Source organism: Pseudopipra pipra, chromosome 20 (genome assembly GCF_036250125.1).
Source record: "Pseudopipra pipra isolate bDixPip1 chromosome 20, bDixPip1.hap1, whole genome shotgun sequence".
Taxonomy (NCBI): Eukaryota; Metazoa; Chordata; class Aves; order Passeriformes; family Pipridae; genus Pseudopipra; species Pseudopipra pipra.
Window position 1 is genome coordinate 4,329,549 of NC_087568.1, and position 12,512 is coordinate 4,342,060.

General features: G+C 50.8%; 1 protein-coding gene across 1 annotated transcript in view; it reads right to left on the bottom strand.

Moving 5' to 3' along the window:
* Positions 1-3,885: 3,885 nt before the first annotated feature.
* The window catches only part of CFAP77 (cilia and flagella associated protein 77), a 60,255-nt gene continuing 51,628 nt past the window's right edge, over positions 3,886-12,512 (bottom strand). The window contains exon 6 of the mRNA XM_064676844.1: positions 3,886-4,109. Coding sequence (XP_064532914.1) covers positions 4,041-4,109 — 69 coding nt within the window. The 3' untranslated portion in view covers positions 3,886-4,040. The remainder of the gene's footprint in view (positions 4,110-12,512) is intronic.

Consider the following 12,512-nt stretch of genomic DNA (forward strand, 5'->3'; position numbering starts at 1 on the left):
GCCCTTGGCCGGCAGCTTGGAGGCGACCAGCGAGGGGAGAGCCCCCCCTCGGGAAGCCCGGCTGCCAGCTGTCGGGCAGCGGCGCAGGCAGGGCCCCCAGCACCTCCTGCCCTCGGCCCTGCAGGCTCGGGGCCGGCTGGGATCGGGGCAGCGGAACAAAAGAACCTCAGAGGAGGACAAGCCCAGGAACAAAATCAGCGTCAGCCCCGGTCCCAGCCTGCCCCCACCTCGGGGATGCAACACGGCCGTGCCGGGCACTGCCCGTCCTCCCTGTCCCTCCCTGGGCAAAGGATTCCTGCTGCTGCTCTGCCCTGTCTCCCTCCCATCACAGCGGTGCTGCCCCAGCACTCGGGACTGGAGGCCAGGCTGAAGGGTCCTGGTCTGTGCAGGGACAGTTTTGCAGCATCCACTACCCACAAGACCGGGCCAAATGTCACTTGGGGCTGGACCAGAGCGATGGATGTGCACAAACTGGTCCCGGTGAGAAATGAGGGTGAGACTCTGATGGGGTTTCCCAGCTCTTTGCAGTGTTTGTGTTGGTTCTTGGGCTCTGGCAGCCTCCCTGTCCCTATCCAACCAGGAGATCCCATTTGGGATGGAGATTGGCACTGGGATCAGGAGCAGCACTGAGGTCATGTTTGGAACCAGAAAATGGAGCGGGGCTGTGAGTGGGTTTAGAATCAGGATTTGGATCAGCCATGCAGGGACAGGTTGGAGCTGGTGAGTTTGTTGCTGTATTTCCTGCTCTTGAATAAAGCACCTGCCTTCAAATAACCACAAGGAAGTTTCCAGATCAGACCAACTCCCTGATGCTGTGCAAGATTTTGGGGGGAGGACGTGAGCTCATCCCTGAGCAGGTGCTGCATTGTACCATCCCCAGCCAAGGCCTTGGGAGACAGAGACTGTCACTCCTAGGCCACACTTAGAGCTCCCAGCAGCTACAGATGCACTTGCTACTCATGTTCTAATGTCAGTGTGGCTGACATTAATATTATTATTACTATTATTACTATTAAAGTTATTGTTATTATTGTTTCAGAACTAGCCCCCCCCAGGCAGAAACGCCTCACTCTGCCTATATGTGGTGTCCCCCCCTGTCACCAGACACTGGAGAAGTGGGGTTCAAATTATTTGTCTGTGGCTCCCAGCACAGGTAGGAAATCCTGTGTACAGATCACCAACTGGTCTGTATGTGGAACAGATCCCCACATTTTCAGTTCCCTCCTCACAAGCTCCAGTCACACCCCAGGGTTCAATCCAGGACTTTGGCAGCTTTGGGAGCTTCTTTGCATCCCACCTTGCTGGGAGATGCTGATGGACATGGCCAGGCTCTCCTAGGACCTGTTCCCAGTGTGGGTTTGGCCCTGAGGCCATGGGACAGGGCTGATCCAGGTGTTCCCAGAGGCTTGGGCTGGGGGACACCTCCACAGCTGGGCCAGGGGCTGGAGGGCACGGACTGCTGAGCTGGGATGATGATTAGTAAGAGCTATTTGAGAAATATCTGCCGGTGAAGCACGGCCCGCTGTCCTGCAAGGGTCTGGCTTAGGGAGGAATTCCCAGGAGGCTCTGCTGCACTGGATTTCTCACCGAACCCCAGCTGGGTGCTCGGAAAAGCTGTGCCCAGCAGGCGCCGGGAGGGACGCTCAGCAGCGACAGGCACCGGTGGGATGCTCCGGTAACGAAACGAACGCACTTCCATGGGAGAGAGGAGGGTTCGGGGTGGGGGGAAACGGCAGGAAAGGGGGGGGACATTCAGCCGGGGGGGCCGCAGTGCCGGGGAGGAGCCGGGCCCGCGGCGGGGAAGCTGCAGCAGCGGTAAAACCCCGTTACCGGTGGGTGTCACTGCAGGACAAGGAGCGTCGGGGGCGGCGAGAGGGGGGTCGGGACCCCGCAGCGGGTTCCGCCGGCACGGGGGGAGCGGGGAGGACACGCCGGCTCACGGCTGGGTTGGGTCGGGGGCAGCCCGGGGGGGTCCCCCACGGGGGGGTGCGGGCGGTGCCGACGCCCCTCGCTCCCCCCGGGCAGCCCCCCCGAGCTGTGAGACTCGGGACATTTGGGGCACCACCTTGTCCCAGGATTTCGGGGCGCAGCGGGGCAGGTCTGTCCGCTGCAACCCCCACTGGGAGGCGTCTCCTTCTGAACGTGGCTGGTGCTTTTTTGGCTTTCTGGTCTCTTTTTCTGGCTTCTTCCTGTCCTGACCCAGCAGGTTCACAGGGGCTTGGCTCACACGTGTTGTGTGACAGCCCTTTCCAGCCAGGCAGGACTCTGCTTCCTTCCCTGTGTGCATCCCAAGGACCTGAGTGGTTGGTGCAGGTGGACACAGATGCTGTGGCTGGACCAAGAGCTGGATGTGGCTCCCACCAGGCAAACCTCGTGCCTGGGCTTCTCACACACTTGTAACCAGTGTCATTTTTAGCAAGATAAGTATTTAAGGGTTGGCTTCCTCCCTCCCTGGGGAGGTGGGAAAGGTCCTTGGTTATAATCCTCCTCTGCCAGCATTGCAGTTATCCTCTGCAATTATTGCACTGCTGTTATCCTCTTTGTTATTTTAGATGGGGTTTATTTAAAGGCCTGTACTAAAAAGAAGCAACCACATCCCAGGATTTCCCCGGTGTGGAGCAGGTGATTTTGTTCCTCCCTCAGCTCAGGTGTGGGCAGGGTGGAGTTTGTTATGGCTCCTTCCTTATATAAAGGGTAGGTTGAGGCACAAGTTGCCCCTGAGGAGGGGATGTGGGAGATGTTGAAGCAGTTGGTGGGGAGCCTTCCTTGTCCTGAGAGAGGTAAGAGAATCTGCCTAAGCAGTTTACTTTGTTCTTTCATCTTGAGTGATACAGTTTAATGTTATGAAGAACTTTTCTCTTTGAGGTTTGGTCTTAAAAGTTTGGCTGGAAATCCAGTGGGCAATGAGCCCTTGGCTCACCATGAATTCTTTATGTCCTTTGGCTGCTGGTGGGTCTATGTAGGAGGGCTGGGCTAGTCCTAGTGCTGAGGTGTGAGAGGTAAAATCATTCTGGGCACATCCACCCTCCAACTGCTTGTTCCTAGCCCCTTCCTGAGCTGGGGATGCAGTTGGGCCTGCCCAGGGCAGCAAATTTCACCTCTCAGAGTGTGGCTCAGAACATACCTGAGCTCTCCAAGTGCCAGTGGGATGATGGATATGAAAACTGAAAGCTAATTTGACTTAGATAGCTGGTACAATCTGAGCTCTAACAGTAGATGTGAGAGGCAGACTACACAGGAATAATTAATTATTCCTGTAGCAATAATGGAGAGGCACAGATAAAGTAATCACTCTTATTACCAAGTGGTGTTGCCTTGAGGTGAAATGCTCTGTTGGGAGGAGATGGATTCCAGATGTGCTGGTAACTGAGCCTCTGCTGTCACCTGTGGGTGACCAAGCTGGGGTTTGAGTGCTGTGATGTCGAGTTGTTATTGGAGTTTGAGTTTGTTCAGCAAGTGCTTGAAGAGGCTCAGCCCAGAGGGACATGAGACACCAGCAGCTCTTGGAGGGTGAGTGTGGAGCTGGCTGGAGTCACCTTCAAGTGGAGGCTTTTCTCTGTGGTGAGGCCTCAGCTTGGCAGAGTGGTTAAAGCAGGTGTTTGGATTCCTTCACACAGGCAAGGGCTTTGCTGCATCAGGCAGTGATTTGGCAAAGAAATGAGGAGGACTGATGGAGTATGAGATATTCTAGATTTGATATCGACTGCATTTAATGTAATTGTTCAGAACCAGCAGAGAAGGAGACTGTCCTGCTTTCCCTGTGGGGCTGTGCTGGTTGAACACTGCCCTGCTCCTGGGGTAACCTGGGCACGATGAGAACAGTGGTGTTCAGACTAAGGTGCTGTGCCCTTGACATGAAGCAATGAATAGGCTGAGACAGAATCATTCCTGCTATACTTGTGCTTTATTTGGCTGTATCTGCATTAGCATAACTCTGTAAAACCTGAGAGAAAGTCTGTGTGGGGTCACAGGGCAGTGCCCAGCACGGTCTGTGATGGGTGGGTGCTCTGGGGAAGGGCAGCACCTCTGGCAGGCACTTCTCAATGGGAGGCACTGAGTGCCTTTTCACGAGCTTCAGGGTCTGGAAAAGTACTGAGATGAGGCTCAGCCTGTGAGGGAAGGAGCAGAGAGAGGATTGGTTACAGCCAGCAGTCAGCCACGGAAAGTAGGTTGTAGCACAGACAGGGAAGAGACTGCGGATTGCACGAGGGGTTTTGTCTGATTGGAAAACGTTGCTCCAGCTCAAGTTAAACACTTAACCTGTTTAAAATGAGGAGTAGTTTTCTGATTGACTTCAGCAGGTTCTTATCCTGCTCTAGTAACAAAACTCTGCGGTCTTACTGTGGTGTGTTTGTTGTCTGACACTTTCAAAGGCTGGCAGTGCCCTAAGGTGGACCCTGAAATAAATATGACTTGTTTTCTATAACACAGGACTTGTGTCCTTCACTGAGGGGGCAGGGTGGGCTCAGAGCTCTCAGGGAAGACACCGTTGGGATCAGGATCTGGCTGACAAACACAGAAGCAGCATCTCCCCAGGAATCACCTTCGAGGTGGGGAGAGGGTGAAAAATGCCCATGACAACAAACAAAGGGGAAGCAATTTGGGGGAGAAAGGTCCCAGGGCCGTTTGGTGTGAGCAGTGGGGCTCACACACAGCACCCCTCCACGGGAGATGCAGCTACTGAGATGTGTCTTCCTACAGGGAGTGGGTTTGCCATGGGGGCCACGGGCTTTACCTGCCCCAGCCCAATTCCCTGTGCCATATATCTGCCTCGTGTGGATGTGCTGAGCTGCCTCCCGCTTCCCCCACCCTGCTCAGGCTGGCTGGGTGTCAGGTTTTGCATATGTAAAAATACAGAGCAGTCTTTGCCCTGAAAAGCTCGCGAGTGATCTCATTAATCAAGACAAACAAAGCGTATTTAGCTATTCCCCCTCTCTGGAGGAAGGCGTTCAGGTACTTAAATATGCGTTTGAGTGCCTAACTTCAGACAGCTGTTTCTGGATGTTTTTGCTTTCTCACAAGTAGCAGCAGTGACATAACCCCTCTCTGGGAGGGAAAGGTGGGGGAGGCAGAACCAAGGGCTGCTAAAGGAGGTGGGTAGCCCCAGGGAGCTGGCAGGGACAATCCCTGGCTGTTCCAACTCCAACCTCCCATTAAAGATGCACACATTTTTCCCCTCAGAGCTGGGATTGTTGGAAAAATCCAGTGCTCACAAGTAAGGACAGTTGAGCTGCTTCTCTGGGATGTGCCTCTGCCTTTCTGTTGTGCTCCCTTACCCACCAGTGCTGGGAACTGGGCAGAGAGAAGTTTCTGCCTGGGACTGGGTTGAAGCCACAGGAAAGGAAACAGCAGTTTATTCACTCTAAACTTGGTACAAAGCTACGGGGTGAGAAATGTCACACTGAGCCACAACTGGCAGTGATTAAAATTAGCAGAGCCTTGACAAAGTTGTGAGGGATTCCAGCTCCTGCCCTCAGCATGAGTGAGTGGGAAGCACCAGGTGTAGGACAGGGACAGGTGCTATTTTAAAAAATGAGAAACCCTCTCATAATGAAGGCCAGTAATTAGAGCCCAGATAAGGGTGTCCCTGGGTCAAAGGTCTTATTATGACAGAGACTGGTCTTGAGAAGTCAATGCCAGTGATGAATCCTCATCTCGGATTCTTCTAATTCATATTTTAAATGATGAACCCAAGGGTACTTCCTGATGATTTTTGCCATTACTCTGATGTGGTAGTGGATTGTTATGTCAGGATTTTGTCTGAATCATGGATTTGGAGCATTGGCTGTAGCAGGACAGGAATATAGTTCGTAGGTAAAAGCTGGGTGGTTTTCCTTGCAGATGATGGAGCTGCAATGGGCTTTAGCTGCTGATGAAGAGCAATGTTTTTGCTGCTGCTCATTGCATTTGTTACTGACAAATGAAAACCTGCAGGACCCTGGGAGCTGGGATGTCATATCTGTGTTTGATTCAAAGAATTAGAGGTGCAACAAAAAATACCACTCCTAAAACCTAAGTATGTATTTGGGGGGTATTTTAATTTGGGTTTCTTAGTTATGGAGGATAAATTAAAGCAGGTATGTCAATGGAGGGCTCAGAAATCGCATATGAGATGGAGACATGCTGAGTTGGTGCAGTGGGAAGGCAGAGCTCCCCTGATGGCAGCAAACCCCAGAGAATGACCAGGGTTTTGTGGGTGTTGGGCTTGTCCATGTTGAAGTTGGTGCTGGGGTGTGTGTGCTGTAGGTGCTGGGCACTGTGAGCACCCTTGGGTGCTCAGTAAGCTCAGCTCATGTGGGAGGAGTTTTAGTTAATAGGATTTAATGGACTGTGATGACTCCTAGGAGCTGTTGAGGAAGAACCCACGAAAGGGGCTGAAGCAAGTTAGAAGCAGTACCAGGCTGTCCCCCTGCCCTGGAGGGATCCACACTGGGCTGCAGTGAGATGCAGCTTTACCTGCTCCTCTCCCAGCACCTGCCTGGCTCTGCCCACCTGCTCACAGGCAGCTCCCCAGCCTCGCACGATTTTTCACTTTAACACCAAAGCTGCGCCGGGGCTCAGCCTGGTTTTTCCATCATCCATTTGATCGAATCCTTTTAGCGGGTGACAAAACACTTTGCTGAGCTCTCTTTACGGGAAACCAATCCCTATTCTTTTTTCAAAACCTCCCTCAATTTACAGGAGTCTAACAAATCCTGGGCCTTTAAAGTCTTATCCTGTTTGTGGGTTTGGTTGTTGGTTTGTTGTGGGTTTTTTTTGTTGTTGTTTTTTTTTTTTCCCCAAAACAACACAAATCTGTAGATTTTTTTTTTTTTTCCAGGGAGGGGGGAGGAAGGAGTAAAATAAACAATGCAGAGGGGGGAGTAGGGTGTTCAGGGCGTGCACACCGCGCCGAGCATCCCCCTTGCCCAGACAAAAAAACCGCGCGCATCGGGATGCAAATGATTTTTCCCGTGAAGCTATCACTTGTAAAGCTTGACAGAAAATAATGAGAAACACTAAATCTTTTATAAGGTCAACACTCAAGCAGCTGTCAAACAAGAAAAGAATTTAGCGAAAGATCCGCGAAAACTTCCATCGCCTCATTAAATCCAACAGGGCCGGGGCCCGGCGTGGTGAGGAGGCACCGGGGCGCCTCCGTTTTGTGTCAGTAATTTGCGGCGGAGGAAGAGGGAAGACGAAACAGCCAACGCCGAAGGGGCCTTGGGGGAGGCTGGGGAATCGTTAGTGCGCCAGGAGCGGCCTCGGCTCCTAATTGGAAGCATTGGGCATTATCAACGGAGGATTTGCCTCGGCTCCCTGACAGCTCTCTAGGCCTGGAATGATAGCCCACTTGTCAGTGTAAAAGACCATTAAAAACAAACCATTTTGATTTAATTGGAGGCGGTGTGCTGGGGGCCCAGGTGAGGCGCTTCATCAGCCGATGTTGGCTGCTGATGCCTTTTTCCCCCTGTATTGATGGCTTTTTTCTTTTCCTCCCCTCCCTTTCAAAAACTGTCTAGGAAAGAGAAAGAGGTGCTGAAAGATCCTTCACAGCCGCATCGAGAGCGGCTTTCAATAGGGTTGTCAACAAATGCCATGACAAGTTAGAGAGAGGCAGGTACTTTTAAAACAGACGTTATTCTGTCCAAGATGAGCTGTGCTCAGAGGTGAGCGTTGGATTATTAGGGTTACAAATACTGTGGCTTTTCCTGCCACTGGCACGCTTAACTGGCTTAATGAATGGGGTTGATTTTTCTCTCCCCACCTTTCTAAGAACAGAGGGGAAGGGAGCTTGGGCTAAATGATCCTTATTTGCTTCAAGGCCGAGAAGGTTTCAAACAGTGCTCAGCAATTTTTGGCTGCCGTATTTTAAAGTCCCATGGAGATCTGGGATTTTTTCTTCTTTTCTTCCTGAAAATAATGTCCACAGATATTTGCTGGAGTTCACTGGTCACTTGGTTTGGGCAGTAGTATGAGGAAAGGAGAATTAACCCACTAGAGCTGTAACCTGGCATGTGCCCCTGGTGTTTTAGGTCAGACCAGAGCTGGCAGCTTTCACCTCATGTGCTTGAGATCTGCATCCTGACCCTTCTCGTACCAGGCAAGAGTTTTACTTAAAGTTGTCTGTTGATAAATAGCATCTCTGCAGAAGTCAGAACAGGTCCACAAACGAAATCCCAAATCCATTTCAGAAGTGGTTCTGTGGATTTGTGTAGGAAGTAGGTAGCACTGAAAGCAATGGTAGGTGCTCACCTGTAACCCAACACGGTGTGTGTGGTTTTACTTTGCTACAAGCCATGAAGCTGTGAGCACCCAAAATCTGTTCCTTCACAGTGGAATATCTGTATTACAGCAATGGGAACTGGTTGCCAAGCGTTTTCCTTGTGCTGCCTTTGGATGCTGGGGCTTGGATGTAGGTGGAGCCTGCCCTGGAGAGGGTCCAGGCTGTAAGGCTGCACAAGGAGGGTGGTGTTTGGTTGTGTCAATCAGGGGATGAAAATGGCAGAGGGAGACACAAGAAAGGGCTGAGCAAGGCAGGTAATGGTTTTAACTGAGAGGGTCGATTTAGGTGAGATATAAGAAGCGTGATTCTGTTTGGGGTTTTTTTGGTTTTTCTTTTTTTTTTTTTTTTTTTTGCACTGAGAGTGTTGAAATATTGGCACAGGTTGCCCAGAGAGGTGGTGGATGCCCTGGAAGCATTCAAGGTCAGGCTGGATGAGGCTCTGAGAAACATGATCTATTGAAGATGACCCTGCTCGCTGCAGGGGGGTTGTACCAGATGTCCCTTAAAGGTCCCTTCAAACCCTGAACTGTTCTATAGCAGAGGGCAGCACAGGGTGGAAGGGAGAGGATGAGTGTCCAGGGCTGAACCATGAAGATGCTTTGCTGTGATTTGAGCAGTTTTATTGCTGGAAGCTTCAGCTATCAGGCAAACTAAGGAAACCTCCAGAATGTGCAAGGAAACGTAGTGATGGCAAGAGGGGCCCAGAGCCTGCAGTTAGTCCTGGAATGGCTGCAGTGTGGGAGGTGACACCTCTGCTCTGGTCCCAGAGGAGATGTGCAGGGATCATAGTCAGGCCTGAGTCTCTGCTGCCCATTTGGAACCCTGAAGGGTGTTGTGCTCTTTCTGCATTGTGCCTGCTGCAAGCCAGTGATGCTGGTTTGGATTGTCACTGCAGGGCTGGGACCCACCAACTCTTGTCACCTGTGCCACTGAACAGCCATCTGGTGACACTGATTTTAATTTTTTTTGGTCAGCCAAAATTCCAGCCAAAGGGAGGTTTGATCTGGTACTATGGTGGAACGAACTCATTGCTTTATTTTTTTAAGCACTACTTAGGCCCCAGGAGAAAAGTTACAATAATAATCAAAGTCCAGGAAGTTTTTCTGCCCTCAAAGCCAGGAGGACCAATGCTGTACCTGAACAGCCAGCCCACCCTGTGCTGTGTGCATCAAGCCCAGGTTATTTAACCAGAATCTATGGCTTTTCTGACAACAGCTGCACGATTACATGAGCTGTGCTTGTCAGTTCAGCTCTGTAGACAAAAATAGAGGTAAGGCATTAAAAAAAAATGTGGAACACTTCTGTGTGTACGTGTTAAACCTCCACTGTTAATTCTGAGGAAGGATCAGGCTCCGAGCAGGTATCGGATCCCCGGTGAGAATCAAATTCCGGAGCCCAGAATTTTTTGCCGCAAAGTTTATACAGTGGGGATTCCTCTAATTACTTTCAGTGGAAATTTACCTGACAGAGCTTTCCCAGGTAACGCGAAGGCAGATGCGGGAGAGCCGCTCAGCCGCTGACAGAGCCTTTGATTTTGTGCCAGGTTGCAAATTAAGTCTTTTGCCAAGGTACCCGAACACTTGCTCGTCAATGGCTTATCGCTTATTCATAGCGCGCACCCAGCGCCGCGCGTTTCATCTGCTCGGGGAGGCAGTGCTGGTGACAAAAGCGTTGTCCAAAGTTGCTGCATTTTTCTTCCCTCCCCCCTGTTTGGTCAAGGAAACGAGCCACCTCAGTGTCTGTGCAAGCTGGAATTCTCTAATGAGCAAAGGGGAAGCCCTGGTGTGTCTGACATGGTGCACGGAGGTGTTTTGGCACACGGGTGGGTTCTGTCCTACAGCGTTGCTGTGGGAGGTGTTGGTACCTGAATCCTTCTGGATTGACTTGACAGAACCCTGGAAATCTATCACAGAGTGGCCAGCACTGCCCTACTGGTTTGGGTAGTGTAGTGGGTTGACCTTGGCTGGACACCAAGTGCCCACCCAGCCCCTCGATCACTCCCCTTCCCAGGCAAAGCTGCTCTGGGGAAATGAATTCCATCTCAGCCAGACCCAGTACAGGCAGTGACCATCAAACGTGCAGATGGAGGTAACTGGAGCCTCACCCCATGCTGGTACAGCCATGGCTGTGGGGATGCTGCATTTTGGCAGCAACATCCTTTCCAGAGTTTGTTTGACACCAAGGACACTGTTCTGCCTGAGCCAGCAAGTGAGGAGTGACACAGGGATGGGACACATCCCATGAATATGGGGAACAGGAGTATTTAAGGCTGAGAGAATTGGGATTGTTCAGCCTAGGAAAGAGAAGGCTTTGGGCTGACCTCATTGCAGCCTTCCAGTACCAGTGAGGGGACTTACAGGAAAGATGGGGAAAGACTGTTTACAGGAGATGTAGTGACAGGACAAGGGGAAATGGTTTCAAATTGAAAGAGTAGGTTTAGATTAGATATTAGGAAAAAATTGTTCACTCTGAGGGTGGTGAGGCCCTGGCACAGGTGTTCCATCCCTGGAAGTGTGGCTGCCCCATCCCTGGAAGTGTCCAAGGCCAGGTTGGAAGGGGCTCTGAACAACCTGGTCTAGTGGAAGGTGTCCCTGCCCATGGCAGAGGAGTAGAAACGAGATGATCTTTGAGGTCCCTTCCAACCCAACCCATTCTATGATTTATGTCCATGCTGGATGCCCAAGAGTACAGTCCCTAGGGAATGTAGTCCCTCATCTACAAATAAATTAAGTTTTGGTGCACAGTCCCAGCCATGTTGGCAAAACCTGAGCCCAGGAATCATGTCACTGCAGGCAGAGCAAGGCAGAGGCTGTTTGCTTTGGGGGATGACTGAGGAAGAGAAGGGCAGTAGAAGCATCTTGCTGAGGGTAGTAAGGAGTTAATTTGTTTGGTTTTGTTAAAACAATATAAAAAAATAATTTAAAAAACCCCACTACAATACTTTCCCTAATGAACTGCCCGTCAGGAGATGACTGGCTCCCTGTGACCTGTCTGTCTTGGTGAGCTGGGGGGCCCAGGGGACCACGGGTTGGTCCTTCAGAGCGGAACAGGAGCGATCACCCAGTGTGGGAGAGCCTGTGAACCACCCGGTTAGCTTAATAGTGTGGGCCATTATTCTAAAGCAGTGGGGCTGAAACCTAAATCCAAATGAAAATATAGTCAATTTGTCTGTACTTTACTGACTGAATGGCTATGTAATGCCATGCAGCTCTGGCAACGCAGGGAGCAAGCAGAGGCAATTAGTGGGGAGGGAAAAGCTCCTTTGTTTTGTTCTCTTCCACTTCCTGGGTAAGCTCTAGCAAGGTGCCAGGAAAGAGTCTTGGAGGGACTGAATGGAAAGTCCAGTTTAAGAGCCAGTAGTGACATCCATGCCCAGTTTCTGCAGCTCTTTGTAAGGGGTCAGGATGGGAGTAGAAAAATCTTCCTTGTTGATTTTTATGGGTCCAAAGGAACAAAGTCTCACCTTCCTGCTGCTGCCTGTTTTGGGTTATAAACCACCTCGGTAGCTGGGTGCTCTGCATTGCTCCCCTCAGGCCCAGAGCAGGCCAGACTTAAAGGCATGACACCAGATGATGGGGTGAGTGTGACAAGAAAGGACAAGTGGCTTGAGAACATCACACTCCTGCAGCTCACACCAGCCTCAGGTCACATGGAAATAAAGTTCAAAGTGGGGCTGTGCTCAGGGCAATGGAGTCTCTGAATATTCTTGTCCAGGGTATGGAGTATTTCCCAGGTCATGAGAGTTTTCTGTACTGGCCAGAGCAGGACAATGTCACTGAAGGCTGGTAGGAGATAATATGCAGATGGAGTCTGCTAACAAGCTTTCTGTAAAGTGATATTTTTGTGGTTGCTTTTCATACTTTTTTTGCACAGTAGGATGAGGGTGTTAGATGGATTAAAGACAGTGTTTTGGTTTATTGTCACCTTTGTAAAGAAGGGACTGACACTGACTTCTGGAGTCCCTGGGTTTGGTTGAAGGGTTAGGCCAGCCTGCTTTCAAGACCATTCTACCACCTTTGTAGAATCCACCTTTACAGTGGTAGTTAAATAACTGTTCAGTGGCCATCAAGTGTCTTTGAGAATCAACTTTCTCTTGGTTGTTGCTGCTTTTATATGGGGAAGCATTTATGGATGTATGAAGTTATTTTTCCATGGAGGAAACCATGCACTGAAAGTCAAGTGAGTAACAAATTCCCTGATCCAAGTTCTCCCGTGGGCTGTGCCTGTTTAGATCTGCAGCTGGAGA